Source organism: Rhinolophus sinicus, chromosome 2 (assembly GCF_057876585.1).
Source record: "Rhinolophus sinicus isolate RSI-liver-muscle chromosome 2, RSI-T2T, whole genome shotgun sequence".
Classification (NCBI taxonomy): Eukaryota; Metazoa; Chordata; class Mammalia; order Chiroptera; family Rhinolophidae; genus Rhinolophus; species Rhinolophus sinicus.
The window spans coordinates 151,819,801-151,835,038 of record NC_142502.1 but is presented as its reverse complement, the minus strand read 5'-3'; the positions used below and the strand labels follow the sequence as shown (position 1 = coordinate 151,835,038).

General features: G+C 37.5%; 1 protein-coding gene across 5 annotated transcripts in view; it reads right to left on the bottom strand.

Annotated features, from left to right (window-relative positions):
* The window catches only part of CCDC88A (coiled-coil and HOOK domain protein 88A), a 117,227-nt gene extending 102,588 nt beyond the window's left edge, over positions 1-14,639 (bottom strand). For 2 of the 5 annotated variants that reach the window (XM_074331998.2, XM_088796161.1), the window contains exons 1-2: positions 13,733-14,638; positions 13,539-13,639 (exon numbers count right to left, since the gene is read on the bottom strand). In XM_074331998.2, the coding sequence (XP_074188099.2) occupies positions 13,539-13,639; positions 13,733-13,795 (164 nt within the window). In that variant the 5' untranslated portion in view covers positions 13,796-14,638. Of the gene's footprint in view, positions 1-13,538; positions 13,640-13,732 lie in introns of all 5 variants that reach the window. The other 3 variants (XM_019719686.3, XM_019719699.3, XM_088796160.1) reach the window with 2 other exon arrangements.
* Positions 14,640-15,238: the final 599 nt, after the last annotated feature.

Sequence of the window (15,238 nt, the reverse complement as noted above, 5' to 3'; positions counted from 1 at the left end):
AGTTGTTATGCAGGATTTTTTAATTTTTGAGATAGTTTATATGGCAAAACATAATTACATAACATTTGCATGTCACTGTGAAACACTGGAAATAACTAAGTTATTTGCATATCTAACTTCAAATGTGCATATACCAGAACAACTGCTTTATGGAAAATAATTAACTGGGTATATATCATCACAATTTAGGGTTATCCAACTAGTACGGTAACTATGTTAGCCTTAACAATAATCAGGGAAATAAGTGGGGTTTTTTTAAAACAGAAAGTATCCCTTTACCTTAATTTCTGCTCTTTCTCACAAACTCAATCATTGTGCATGATGGCCAAACAATAAAACCGAATATTAATATAATCTTATGTATCTACAGAATATTTTCACATATATTAACGAATTTGATCTTCTCAGTGACTGAACAGTCATTCTTGGATAGGTGACACATAATGACCACACAGAGCTCATGGACACAGTTCCCTTCATGTACTTTTTCATCATTTAAGATACATTAAGTTACCTCTTCAAAAGTTGAAGAAATATCTACAACACCTTTTAGTTAGCCGAAGACTGAGCTAGCAGTACAGCATGATATTCACTGATTTAACAAACAGAACTCATGTTTTGATTTAACAGAACTAATGTTTTGATTTAAAAGTTACAAATGGACACAAAAATAATAAAAACACAATACCATACATATACTTAACTTTGATGTTATCCGAATTAGATAAAATGACTGAATATCTACTCTTTACTTTTTACAATGAGCCCACATGAAGACTTCAACTATTAGGCTAACAGTTTTCTACATTTTTGGTCTGAGAACCCGTTCTTACACTTAAAAATTACAGAGGACTCCAAATAGCTTTTGGTTATGTGAGTTACATCTATATATACTTACTATATTAGAAATTAAAATTAAGAATTAAAAAATAATTTACTCATCCACCTAAAAAAACAAATTCATTGCATGTTAATGTGAAGAGCATCTTTATGATAAATAACCATTTTTTCCAAAAACAAAAAAATTTAGTGGGGAGTGACATTCTTTTACAACTGAATAAATCTCTTTAATGTTTGGCTTAATAAAGGACATATGGATTCTTAAATCAGCTTCTGCATTCAATGTGCAGTGATACACTATTTTGCTCCGAGTACATGAAGAAAATTGACAAATATACAATCAGAAAAAGAGTATTTTAATAGTCTCGTCAGAGAAGTTTTTAAATACTGAGAAAAGCTACTAAGCTCATGTTTTCTATAATTCAAATTTTATCACTGACAACACAATCAATATTATCAATTGAGTGACAGGCTCACTTTGTTCATTTTTGAAAAAGTCTCTGCCCAATACTTGAAGTCTGAATAACTATAGTTTGTCAGTCGTTTTTTTCAAATAAAAATAGAGTTCCACAAAATAGAGACTTGTTTAACTTGCAACTCAAAAAATCATGAGTACTTTTCCTTGAGATAATCTTCATACTTCATTATGCAACAGAAGTGTTTAATGCATACTTCCCATTTTGTCCTACAGAATGTTAAAAGATATGTACTCAAATGGTCAAGACTCAATAAAGTAACTTTTACTGCTTCATCAAGAATATTTTTCAGTGAAACTGGATTTCTTTTTAACTGCAAGTTCATAGTGTGAAGAATACAATGACTACCAGTACCACTTGGTACCACAATTTGGGGTCAGCAGTTTTACCCTCCTTTGCTTTTGCACCATCAATGCTTTTACAACACAGGCCAAAAAAGGCAAATGAAAATAATTTTGACCAGCAAGACAACCAGATCCCTAGTGGTCTGTTCATGTCACTTGGAGAACCACTGTATGAGGCAAATCAATTCCTGTTCTCGGTGTGGAGACCTGAGTACTTAATATTACACTAATCAGTACCTTCATAAAGTAATAAAACCTTCATTCATACACAGGTCAACAACATGGCCAGTAACTGAATCAAAAATTGTTTATAGCACCAATGGGCAACGCTGATCTGTAATAGAACTTTCACCCATTGTCCTTAATCCTTAAAATAGGGTCACAGGTTTGTTTTAGTCAGTATTGTAAGGCAATATTAGCTCCAGACTCAGTCAGTCCCAGAGACACAAACTGAGATGATATATAACTAGGTATTTTCCATAATCCAAGACAGATTTATGGCTTTCAGTCCAATACTATCAATTCAATAGAGGAAGGATTCCTAACTTGAAGTCCATAAACATTCCTAGGGTAATTTAAATAGTTCACTTGAGTAATTATCGGTGACAAGTACCATTGACATTTTTGAGAAGCAATGAAGACTTCTAAAATGAAGAACTTTAGAAATTATTTTCCAAAGTATAATCTCTTCTAACTAATGAACTATCATATACAGTCATAGAAACTTACCTCAAGAAATTTTTAAATTCAATAGGAAAAACCTTTTTCATCATCAGTTTCTCTCATATTAAAAAAAAATGTCTCCATATAGGATATCTCTAAAAATATGAATTCGATTAAGAGCAGAATAAGATTACCACAGTACTGGTTTAATTTGCCCTTTTTAGTGCCATAAAAAGTGAACCAAGAGGCTCACAAGCTAACTTCATTTTAAGCCCGCCAATTAAAGGCAAAATAATAGATCCCTATTTTAAAAAACACTAAGTAACAGGTGGAAATGAAAGAAATACATACAATAAAAAGAAGTACAATAAAAGGAAAAAAACAGCACACATACAAAAAAGTGTAGTACTAAAAAAAATGTGATGAACTGAAAACCAAGATACAGAAAAGGCATATAGGGAGGTAAAGAATCATTAATAGACAAACTACAGAAATGTGCAGCATGATCTACAAATGGCCCGAGAGAAATAAACAGTTCGGGGGACTTCCAATTTAATAAAATGGGTCACTAGTTTTTAAAAGACAGAGGAATAAATGACCTAAGATTTAGAATATTTTGAAAATAGCTGTGAACAGCAAAGTTGATGGATAATGGGAGGTTCAGAAGAAATGTGCAATATTCAGTGAACACTGGACTACATTTCTACATTGTAGAATTTAAAACAAACAAACAATAACGAAATCTCTGGAGAAGTATGCAAAGAAGACTGGGATTTTCTTCTGGGGTAAATAACTCTAGTAATTGTATGAATAGTCCCAGAAAAAGAGAAAAATTCATTGAGCACAACACTGACCAAACTCTGTAATACTGCTTTGAGCTCATTCTATTACTAAGATGAAACTCTGAACCCAAATAATAGAAGTATGACACAAAGATGTCTAAATTTTAACAATTGATTAGTTAAAATGCAACTTAGTTTTCTGGGAATTGTTAAATCTCTTAGATAAGTCATACTCTATAAATGTAGACTTTGAAACATTCCAATAGCCCAAAAGAATTGTAATAACATCCTCAAAACTATTTTACTAAATAAATTTTCTTTGATAAAGAAATATACACTATCTAATAGAAATCAGAATTTAAACAAGAGCACAAATACATAGTAACTGAAATGTTTCTCATATAAAATTTGGCATCATTGTCAAAAACTGCTATATTATACATTTAAATGTATAATGTTTTCTTGAACTTAAGACCAACTTGTAATGAGGAGTTCTTGGCCTTCTATCATGAGTAAATATCATAAATTTGTTACCAGTACATAAAATTTCTTGTACCTTATATCTGTTCTTGTTATTAGTAATTATTATATAAAATTTCTTGTACCAAAATATGTTAAAAAATAAATGCTAAAATTCCTTTATAATACAAAAAACAAGTACTTAAATGTAAACTAATAAAAATTTGAATTAAAAAATTAAAACCAAAGTTTTTTTTCCCCCTGAAAGTTTGGGCCAAAAATGTGGGTGCACATTATACACGGCAAAATATGGTATATCTAGAATTCCATCCATTCTTTTGCACTAGTTCTTCAATTTGCTCCTTCTCCAATCATAGAGCCCACCCTAATCTAAAACCTCACCATAGTAAGCAGAGATGACTATCCATCACTTGTTTATCTATCTTCCTTACTTGTCTCTGCCTATTCCTCACCTTTGCTCCAAACACTAATACCAGTTTCACCGACTCACTGATATATTCTCAGTACTTAAAATAATGAACATAGTACATGCTCAATAAACATTAGATGACAAATGAATTCCATACTCAATCTATTCTGCAAACTAATACCAAAATAATTTTCTTAATACTTTTAATTCCCTAATAAGGAATTTTAAATGGCTCCCCTGTGCCCGCCATATGCAGCCTACATTATACTAGCTAATCTCCAAATTTCTCATAATCTGGCCTACTGTGCTTAAGTAACTTTATATTCTATTATTTCCCAACTTAGATCCTCTACTAAGGATAGTCCCCTCATCATCTCCCAAATCATAAATACAATTTTTCCTCAAGCTGCTTCCCTAACTTAAAATACCCTACTTTCCTCATTTTTGGCCACTCAAGTCCAATCACTCTTCAAGGTTTAAATCAAATCTAACTTCCCCCCTATTTAGGTTTCCTTGACAATCCACATCTTTAGAAGGCCAAATCTAACTTCTAACTAACTTCTAAACAGTAGCGCTCCCTAATCTAGCTCTCTCTCTCTCCTTCCCTCCCTCAACCCCTCCCTCCCTCCCTCCCTCAAAAGGAACATATAAAATTCATACAAATTAAAGAAAGGAAAAACAACAAGCCAATAACCAGATAATTTGTTTCCAAATACATGCTGGGGATCATTTGCCATTTACTACAGATTCATCTTAGTTAGTTACACACATTCAATACTTAACATAAATACTTAAGTTTAAAATAATAAAATGAGACACTACAAGATTCTGAATCATCAAATGTATATTCCTTTTATAAAAGTGGAAATGTAATTTAATTCATTTGCAAAGATTTTAAACAAAGAGTCGGAAAAAAGTTAGCCTTCAATTATGAGAAAACAACACTCCATTTTCCCTCAACATTCAAATTAACTGAAATTTTACTGTGATTTACTGTAAATTTCAAATTTACTGAAATTTTACTGTGACTTTTTTTAACCAGTTTTGGCAAAAACGGATTGGAATATTGCCTCCACTGGTCATTCTCCACAACTTTTCATCCTCCACAACTTTGGACCAGGACCCAACACCTAAAACCAAACCATTTCCCTAGGTCCTTTACCACCCAGGCAAAGGACAGTCATGCTGTCATTAATAATGTAAACTTCAATTTTTTTCCCAGCGATCACTAGGAAAGTAAAAACATAAAGAATATACCATATAAAAACTTTCCTAAAACACTACTGAGATCTTCCCAGAGTTTGATTTTTAATACAAGGATTATGCTAAAACAAGGAATTACAATTATTAGTCCTCTTCCTTCCCCATTATTTGAGTTTCAAGGATTCAACCTGCCCACGGGCATCCCCATCTTGTTTGAGATGCACGAGGGATTAAAGCCCACCAAGCCTATGCAGTTCCTGGGTGACAAGGGGACCGTCCGGAAGGCCATGGAGGCTGTGGCTGCCCAGGGAAGGCCAAGTGAAGGGTGGGCTCTGCCATTAAAGCGCCTCCTCCCAAAGGTCTGAGTCCCGCGGCCCCGCATGCCTGGCTCCCCATAGCCCAGAGCCCGAAGTTCCACAAACTGCGCTGGGAGGGCTGGTTCTCAGGTGTGGGGACCCTGGGGCCCAGGGGCAGGAGCCTGGCCCCCATCCCTGGCTGTCAGGTGACTCCTAACAGCCCCTATGGTAGCCCTCAAAGCTGATAAACTTGCTCTAGAATCAGGGTGTCTGGGGTCACTTAGAGAGTCCAAGGGACCCAGCCGTCCCCACAGTGAGCAAGGACAGTGGCCAGGACACTACTTTGTGGCCATCTTCCTGTAGATGGGTTGTCCTCCACTATCCCCACAGCCTCAGGGAAGCAGGGCGAGGTGGCACTGAGCCCCCCACCACCTGGGTGTCCCCTAGTTTGAAGATAGACAAGCCCCCAACCTCAAACCTCGGGACGCCGGACTCAAAAGGCTGGCAGGGGTGGGGTGGGGGCTGTCATCCCATCTTATGGGAAAGAAATCAGGACAGTGAGGCCTGCCTACAGCTTGGTCAGTCCAAGGGGCACATAGGACGGGCCACCTGTCACCAGGCAGGTGAGGGGCACTGGGCTTGGCCACCACCTGGGGCCTTCACAGTGCAGCCTTCACCCTAGGCTGCTTCCGCCTAGCAGCTCCAAGGGCACTGAAGGTCAACTGATATCTCCCTCTTCTAGATGATACAATTACCAAGAACTCTGGAATTTCTTGCCCAAATACCTCTAACCCAATTTCAGGGGCTGCACAGGCCTCTTTCCCAGGCCTATTGTCCTGAGGATGGACTATGCTACAGATGTGTACACTGCTGGACTAAGAAGCAGCTGTTTGGAGGAGGGGATACAAGAGCTTGGCCCGGGGGCACGCACACAGGATGTCCACATGGAATCTCTGTGCGGCACCAACAGAGCCAGGGATGACGAGGAGGTGGGGCTCCACCACACTCTGACATGAAACTGGGACTTATGAATTCTAAATTCCACAAATTCTAAATTTGCATCTTTCCTTCAAGCCATTATGAAGCTATATTTATCAAGATAAAAGACCAGAACATATTTAACAATTTGTTAGCCTGGTTTAGAGAGAACCTTTAAATTTTAGGCCTATTGTGATAAATAAAAGCTTACCCTGGGTCTCACCAATACTAGAGGCAGGGCTCTTCTCACTCAGAATAAAGTTTATGACTTTTCAGCGTAGTTTTATTAATTACTTAACTAGCAAAACAGAGCTAAAGTAATACAGGAATAAAATCAGGAATAAAGAGAATATTAAGGTCATTTTCTAATTTCAATAATTAGTTAAATAATACATTACGTGACTGATCCAGGATTCAAGTCCATCTGTTTTTCCTCTATACCAAAATAAGCTAGTTTACTAATAACTAAATTGAAATATTAGACAGACATCTCAATGTAAATTAAATTCTCAAATACTTATTTTGAAATATTTAAACTTTATGCTTAAGAGTGGTACCAACGCATTTCATAAGTCCTAAAAGAAGGTCAACTGGTGTTCTTCTGAAAGAGTATAGTTAAGAATTGGTCTTTCCATCTGTCCCATGACGACTAGTTTCCCATAATAATTAATACACATTACAGAAAGAAATTTCAGTTAAAAATTTTAGAAATACTCCCATATATAGCAAAGTTCACCTGTTCTTCTCCAGATTTCATCATATTCTATAGCTTAACTAGATGTGTGTCGTACTGAGAATCAGACAATCAGTAGGTTCTTGAAGACATCAGTGCAATACAAGGCTGTGAACAAAAATATCAACATGCTGGACATCATCAGGAAAATTACTGGAAACCAAACTGAAGGCACTGTGTATTCAAATACCAGACAAAACCATGGCCTATGACTTGTTCTTACCGTCTCACCTCAAGTAAGACATTATCCAATAAAGGTAATCAAAACAAATAAGGGGACAGACAGAACAAAAGAAAAGAAATAGAAAACAAACTAAAAAGCAAAACAAACTAAATTCTATAATACAGAAACTAGAAAAGGTCCTTAAATTTCTGAAAATGAATAAAATTATAAAATGTCTTCATCCATTCCTTTGACATTTACCGGAAACTTAAGACATACCAAATCTATGCTGGGTGGTGGTAATACATGCCAGGTTCCATGCTAGGTGCTGGTGACACATAACACAAAATCTCTACCCTCTAAATGTTCACTGTCTAGTAGTCACATCGCTTTAACAATGAGGTAAAGTTAGATATGGGATCATAGGCAAGAGAGCAATTAACTTTGCCAAGGGACTTCATAGAGTGTGAAAGGATGAGTAGGAATTTGCTTGGCAAAAAAGGGGAAAGGGCAGTCTAGGGAAAAATGATTCTTATAATAATAGAAATAAGACAATAAAGATGGGGATACCGTGGTCAACAAAACAGAAAATAGATACCAGCCCTCCCTTAGTACAGATTATGTCTATGTCTACTCCAAGAAGAAAACATTATCTCCCACCTTAGAGATGTAGGAACTGAGATTTGGAGTTATTAGGTAAACTGTTTAAGGTCATACTAATAAGCAGCACAGCGAGAACTGACTCCAAAGTCTGTCTGACTCAAAGCCCAAATTCATTCCACTTTACCACAGTCTTTCTATGATCCATTCACACAACAGAAGTATATCAAGAACCTACTGTATGTCAAGCACTATGCTAGGAATAGAGAAACGCAAAGAGAAGTCCCTGGCTTCAAGAAATTCACAGGTTAGTCAGTAGAGTCAAGCATACCAAGAACTACAGTACAGTGAGATAAATGCTACCACCCAGATACCTATATGGTCCTACAGAAACACAAGGAGGAGGAGTACTAAGCCTAGGATGAGCCAGGGAACGGCAGAGAAGGAGTGATGCAGGAGTCAGTTAAGAACAATAGTGAAGAGGTGAAGAGTGTTTTAGGGAAGGGGAAAATATATAAAAAGGTACAGAGACCTATCAGAATACAGCTTATCTTTGGGAACTAAGTTTACTTAATCTTAGGCTATGCATTGAGGAGTGAGTGGTACCAGAGAATCAGGTAGCTGCCGGATCTCAAAGGAGTGTGGATGCTTAAGTAATGTAGTTACTCTCAAGGCAGACGCTACTGAACCACTTTAAAGACAGGAGTGGTCTAGAAAGTTTCATATGATCACAGATGAGAAGACAGTTGAAGGGGGCAAGCCCAAAAGTAAGAAGACCATTCCAGAGCTACTGCATTAATTCAAGAGTCAGGGACATATTTGAGAAATATTTGGGAGGTAAATTACAAAACTTGGTAATAAGATAGCAACTCTGACTACATTATGAGTGTATTTTTAAAGAATCAACAAACAAAAATAAATCTAAACAAAAACTATAAGGTCCAATGAGAAAACCTGAGAGTTAACCATACCAAAATTTAGTCAATGCTACACTTCCTAAGATAACATGTGTATTTCATAAGTTACTTTAGGATTATTATAGTAATAAAGCTAGTAAATCTACTTTTTAAACTTAAGCACTGAACATTTCTCGTCAACTTCCTCTATTAGATAAATGGCTTCTTTGGGTATACTTTATGAAGCTGCTTCTCAGGAAATACTTAAACAGAAGTTGGATGACCATGTGTCAGGGGTTTAATTAAGAATGATTTTCATAGATCATTTCTAAAGTCCCTCCAAACTCAAGATTCTATAAGAAGAAAAGTCATTAACAAGTATATCACAATTACTAAGTATTTCACGTATAGATCTCTATAGCCATCTAATGAGGCTGAATCATAGAATAATTTCAAATATTGTTCTGATGCTAATAATTTTCTCAGTACTTAAAATCCTAACATATCCATATTTTCAACTGCTTAGGTAATATGAATAGCAAACTTTAAAATTTTTAAGATTATGAAATTAACTAACATAAATTCCTTAAAAATTCACAGCAAGTAACATTCAAAACTGGTTAGCAAACTGTATGACATCTCAAACAGAAAATGATTATTTCTGCTTCACTGTCACCAAGGCCTGTCTATAACTAGCACTGAGGAAAAAAGATTCATTTGGTTGAAGTAGGAAAATGCCCTGCAGCATGCAGAAGAGCTGGCCATCATTCCAGATCTCTAAATAGCTTCCTCTTCTCAACAGTTAAAGAGGACTGACACCATGTCACAAGCTCTTAGAGAGATTCTTTGATTCAAGGAGCTACTTAATGAAATCCAAGATTTATCGCTGAATATAGTGAATACCATGTCAGTGAATAGACACTGAAATTATAAGGCACAGTGAACTGGCATGAAGAAATCAACTCTTTACTTTCAGATTCTAGGCCCAAAATGGCAAATCTAGTCACTAAATTAATCAATATTCACACTCTCAATAAAACCTTTAGATAAAAATAATATTCTACCATAAGGCTCCTATAACCAAATTTTCTGCCACATCTGAAAGCAGGAATACAAGACTGGCAGGGCAAATGTAAACATATTTTTACTTCTGGCCAAGATGGAATAACAAGAACCAAATTTACCCTCCTGCCTGAAACAACTGGGGGGAAAAAAAAAAGACAAAATATAGAAAGGGTTTTTTCAAGACAATGGACATCAGGCAACAAAGGACAATAGATTCCTGGTAGACGGGAAACACAAAAGATGAGCGGTACAATTGCCCTACCTTATTGCCTCGAAGCGCTTCTAGGCCATAGAATAGGGATGGGAACCCAGGTAGAGCACAGTGGTCTCCCAGAGTTGAGCAGACACAACTTAGTCTGGAGATAGCAAGGCGACTATCATATACAAGGCAGAGTACTTACGAGGAGAGAGCTGCACAGACAGATCCGGAGAGCTGTAGAGGGTATTCCTCAAGTCTTCCGCTGAGTACTTATCAATATATTTGTGTGAGGAAACTACCCAAGGACAGTGAAAGAACCACCAAAAAGGATTAGAGAGAACACCACCCAAAGCTCACGCAGGTCCCGGAATAGTTCCTGTTCCCACCAGCCAGACTATCAGAAGGGTTTTGCCTCGATAATGCAACAAAGTGGTACTTCCTCACACAACTTAAAAACAAGATCTGAAAAGATCAGACTTTTTACAACTTAACTGCATCCCAGAACAAAGCTCAAGAATATTTAATGACATACAAAAATATCCAGCATCAACAAGGTAAAATTCCAAATATCTGGTATCCAATCAAAAAATTATCAGGCCTGCAAGAGCAAGAAAACACAATCCAGAATAAGAAGAAAAATCAATCAAAACCAACCCAGTAATGACACAGATAGAATTATAGACCTGAATAATCAGCCAGTTGTATCTGAATTCTACATGTTCAAGAAGCTGGAGAAAAGACAGAGCATGAAAGCAATTCACATAAAAAATATTAACAAAAACTGCATTTCTAGAGATAAAACTATAACGTCTGAAATAAAAATTATGCTGGATGGTTTAATAGCAGATTACACATTACAGAGAAAATGATTAATGAACTTGGAGACATGGCAAGGTCATCCAAATGAAACAGAAAAGACAAAAAAATTGAACAGAACATCAGTGAACATCAAGCAGCCTGATATACATGTAATTGGACTTCTAAAAGCGGGGAAGAGTGCAAAAAATAAATTGTGTGTGTGTGTGTGAACAATGGCCACAATTTTTTCAAATTTGATAAAAACTACAAACTCACAGATCCAAGAAGCTCAATGAACTCAAACCACAGAAAACATGAAGAAAAACAGTTTCATTTACAAGGATTCTCACTCATAAATTCTATAACCTAGATAATGTAACCTAGAAAAATTACTTAGGCTAAGGCTAACTTTTAGATTAACTTTCTGGATTTAATTTCAACTGATAATTTAATAGAGCACATTAAATCAAACATTAATTTAAGTAAAGTGCTTAACAGAAATCTTAATGATTTCAAAAGTAGCAAAATATAGCTTTTAAAACAATGTATGCTTTGTTACCCTATCGGGTAAATAATTCATTAAAACTAATTTGTGTTGATCTTATTTTAGCAAATTATTTTTTAAAAAGCTAAAGCATACTTCTTCCTTTTTTTCTTAATTTTCTTTTCCTTTAATTTATGTAAGTCATTCAGAGCAGAATTGGGACACTGAAAAAACTTTTAAAGAAACTGAGGGGTGGAACTGAAAACAGAAGCAGATCTGAGGTTTGGAATGTAGTCCTCCCCAAAAAACAGCCGGGCAACCACTATTTTGGAACACCATAACTTTCAAAATATACATAGATATTTTTAAGTATACACTGTACTTAAAGTGGAAACAAGCTAAAGTGTTTTTAGCACCTCGGTTAGCTATTCAGGATTCAAAAAACAATCTAAATATTTTTTGGAAAAAGAATCATTCAAATAAAAACCATTAAAGTGGAAACTAAAGTAATGCATTTTCCTATTTTTGTGAACACACCTATATTTTTAGAGCTCAGCATACAAATTCAAAATTTTCTGTCTAAAAACAAACAAGAAAAGAGACTTAGGGGAACAAGTTCTGAGTATCTACTATAATGGCTACCCTTCCTGTCATGTGTGTTCCCTAAAATAGAAGTCAATTTAATTATCCTACCATTTTGCTTAGGAAACAGTGGAATAGTTCAAAGATAAAAAATAGTTCCATGAGAGAGCTGCCCAAGATATATTTACTATCCCTGGAAATAACTGTCTACATTCCTTTTATCTTTCTTAAGGAAAAAAAAAAAAAATATATATATATATACACATTTTTAGGTAACATACGTTATTTCTTTGGGTGCCTACACAAATGAAACACTTCTGGAAAACTTACAGCCGTATAATACTTCCCTATAGGATCAACATACGCATGAAAAACAGCACACAAATCTCTCTGAGCACACAAACTGAGAAGTTACCACAGGAACATTATTTATGGATTTGACTTCTACCCTGTTTTAAATAGAAAACTCTAAAACAAAAAATAATTTCCAATGTATAATACAAAAATTGATAGTTTATTTAGGTCATTAGTCTATTAGAGTAGACTTATTCTCTAGTAACATTTATTAATAATGCACTAAATTCTCACATATGTAAAAGATGAGAATGTCTTGCAATTGAAAAATCCAAACTACGCTTGTAATCAGATTCTATTCAAGAGAAATAAGGCTAACTACACATTATTTTGAGCACAATGGTAATATTCAGTTTGATAACCTATCCTGATGTACTTGGAATGCATATATACAATACTTACAATGATAAATATGGAGTTTTTAATTTCACTGATCCAGCTTACCAATATGATTTCAATGTTCAATTCCCATCTCAAAAACCTTCCTACTAATACAAACCCAATATCATAAACATAAAAGACAAAGATTTGCCTACTAAATCATTACCTAGTTGTCATCAAGATTTCAGTTACCTGCATTTCAAAACTAGCTCTAATACCTTAAAATGATCCCTCAAATATTAATCTAATAATTCACACAATAAATCATCTACTCAGGTTTATATCATAAGCATTTAAGTTACTTGCTACAGCAACAGTTTCTCACCAGTCAAAACTATTGTTTGAAATCCTCTCTTCTGAAATCTGTTATTACTTCACCAGTTTCAAATTTTGAGCCATTTATTTTTAGACACAAAGGTTAATAAGAAACATTTCTACATCAAATGCACATAACTTCACAGTAAAGGCTCCCCCCCCCATAGGAAACTATTCTCATTCTCTCATTTTACCAAATTATCAAAGAGAATACAATGTGGTTCGAATTTCAGCACTTAAGACAATGAGTGACAACACCTGGTTTGTGGAATGAAAAATTAAAGTTTCACAATTTTAACAGGTATAATCACTGGCTTGTGATAAACAAGCTGGACATGTAAGATTTCCACTCTTTGCAAGATCCAATTGTTAAACCACCTGAATTTTTCTGGCCAAAGAACCAAATGAGGAGCTTAAAACATAAAATCTGTTAAGTTCACGGTATGTAATTTTTCACAGAAAACAAGATACCTAGCAAAGAAGAAAAGAACACTTACATTTGGAGCATGACCTGGTTCAGGAATACCCCATCCACCAAAGCCACATATTCATCCAGGTTGGTTCCATTTCCTGCAGCCAGAGGTCCAAACGTTTTAACCTAGAACAGAACGATCATCACACGAACGTCCACCTTCATCTCGGCAGGCACAAATAATGCAGCAAAATATACAATAAATAACACCCCACTTACCCAAGTGACCAAGGGGCTGGTCATGAACTGCTCCAGAAGGGGAGTAAAGATCTCGTTCTCCATTTTACAGATAATTTATGTGAAAAAAGGAACAACCACAAAAATACGCCTAGGGAATTGGTCACTAAACGTTGAAGAAGTAGAAATCAGTGGAAGTCCATTTCGGCACGGGGAGAAAATCCCATCGTGGAGGGGAGAAAAACTCTCCCTCCTCAAAAAACACCCCTGAGGGAAACGAGCCGAAATTCCGAGAAGTGGCTCCGACAGCAGCCACGAGCCGCAGCCTGCGCTAGAAATGTCTGTACCGGGCAGAGAAAAGGCATCTGGAGGAGGAGGAAGGGAAAAGGGGCAGGAGCAGCAAGACAAAAAGCCCGTCAAGGTTGCCCAGCTCCTGGAGGAGCCAGACCAGCGAAGCTGCCTCCAATGAATTAATCCCAACTTGGACCAAATGAAATACCACGTTAGATAGTGTTCCGAGCGGCCACCAAGCTCGACCTCCGCGTTCCGCTCAACACGTTCCACCCACCAGTGGGCATGGAGCCGCTTCAACCCGCGGAGCCTCCCCTGCCCGCAGCCTCCCCTGCCCGCAGCCCCTCACCAACGACAGGCAGGGCTTGCCCCTTCCCCCCAAGCAGACACCATCCCTCCGCCGCCCTCAAGCCTCGCCTCCAGCCCCCTTCCCCTCCCGGGGGGTGGGGGCTTGAATGTGTGTGTCCCTAACCCCCCAGTTTTCTGAGCCCCGCCAGCCTTTTCAGTGCGCCTCTGGGAAGCCCTAGCACAAAACCACCGCCGCGCTACAGCCTAGTCCTCTGCCCTCTCCGGAGGAGCCGGAGTAACGGCCTCAGAGCCGCAGTGCCGCATCACACCCCTCGCCTCGCCGTCCAACCAGCGCCGCGAGCCCGCCGTCGAAAAGAGAGCGCTGCTCCCTCCGCACCCATATCCTTCCGCCGACTCCCCGCCCCTCCCGCGCCGCAGCCTCTGGATTGTGGGAGAAGAAAACCGCTGCATGAGCGCGCTCCCGAGCAAGCGCGCCCCCGGACCGGCCCCGCCGCCGCCCAGATCTTGGCGACTAGCGCGGGCGTGCACGTTCTCTCGCTGCAGCTGCTGCAGTGGCCCGCGCCTCGGTAGCGCCTAGGGTCTTGGGGGCGGGAATGGAGAAAGCAGAGGAAGGGGTCTGTCTGCTCGATCGCTCAAGACTAATTATGGTTTATTTCCTCCCCGAGTGACTTCTTTGATGTGTGAAGGAAAGCGAACGAAATCCTTCTTTTAAACATGAGTGAGGCAGACACAGCCTTTTCGGACAGTTTTGATTTGATCTGTTAAGCGTGCTTTCGCCAGCAAAAGGGAATAGTCAAACTCACTGCAGCAAATAGCAAAGGAGGGACTTGAGCCGCAAACTTGTTTTTTTCTTTTTTTTCTTTTTCCTGTTTTCTTCTTCTCCTTTTTAAAATCCAGTCCACTAAGGCATGAATGCTCTTCAAAGTTGCAAGTGAATGTAGTAGGATT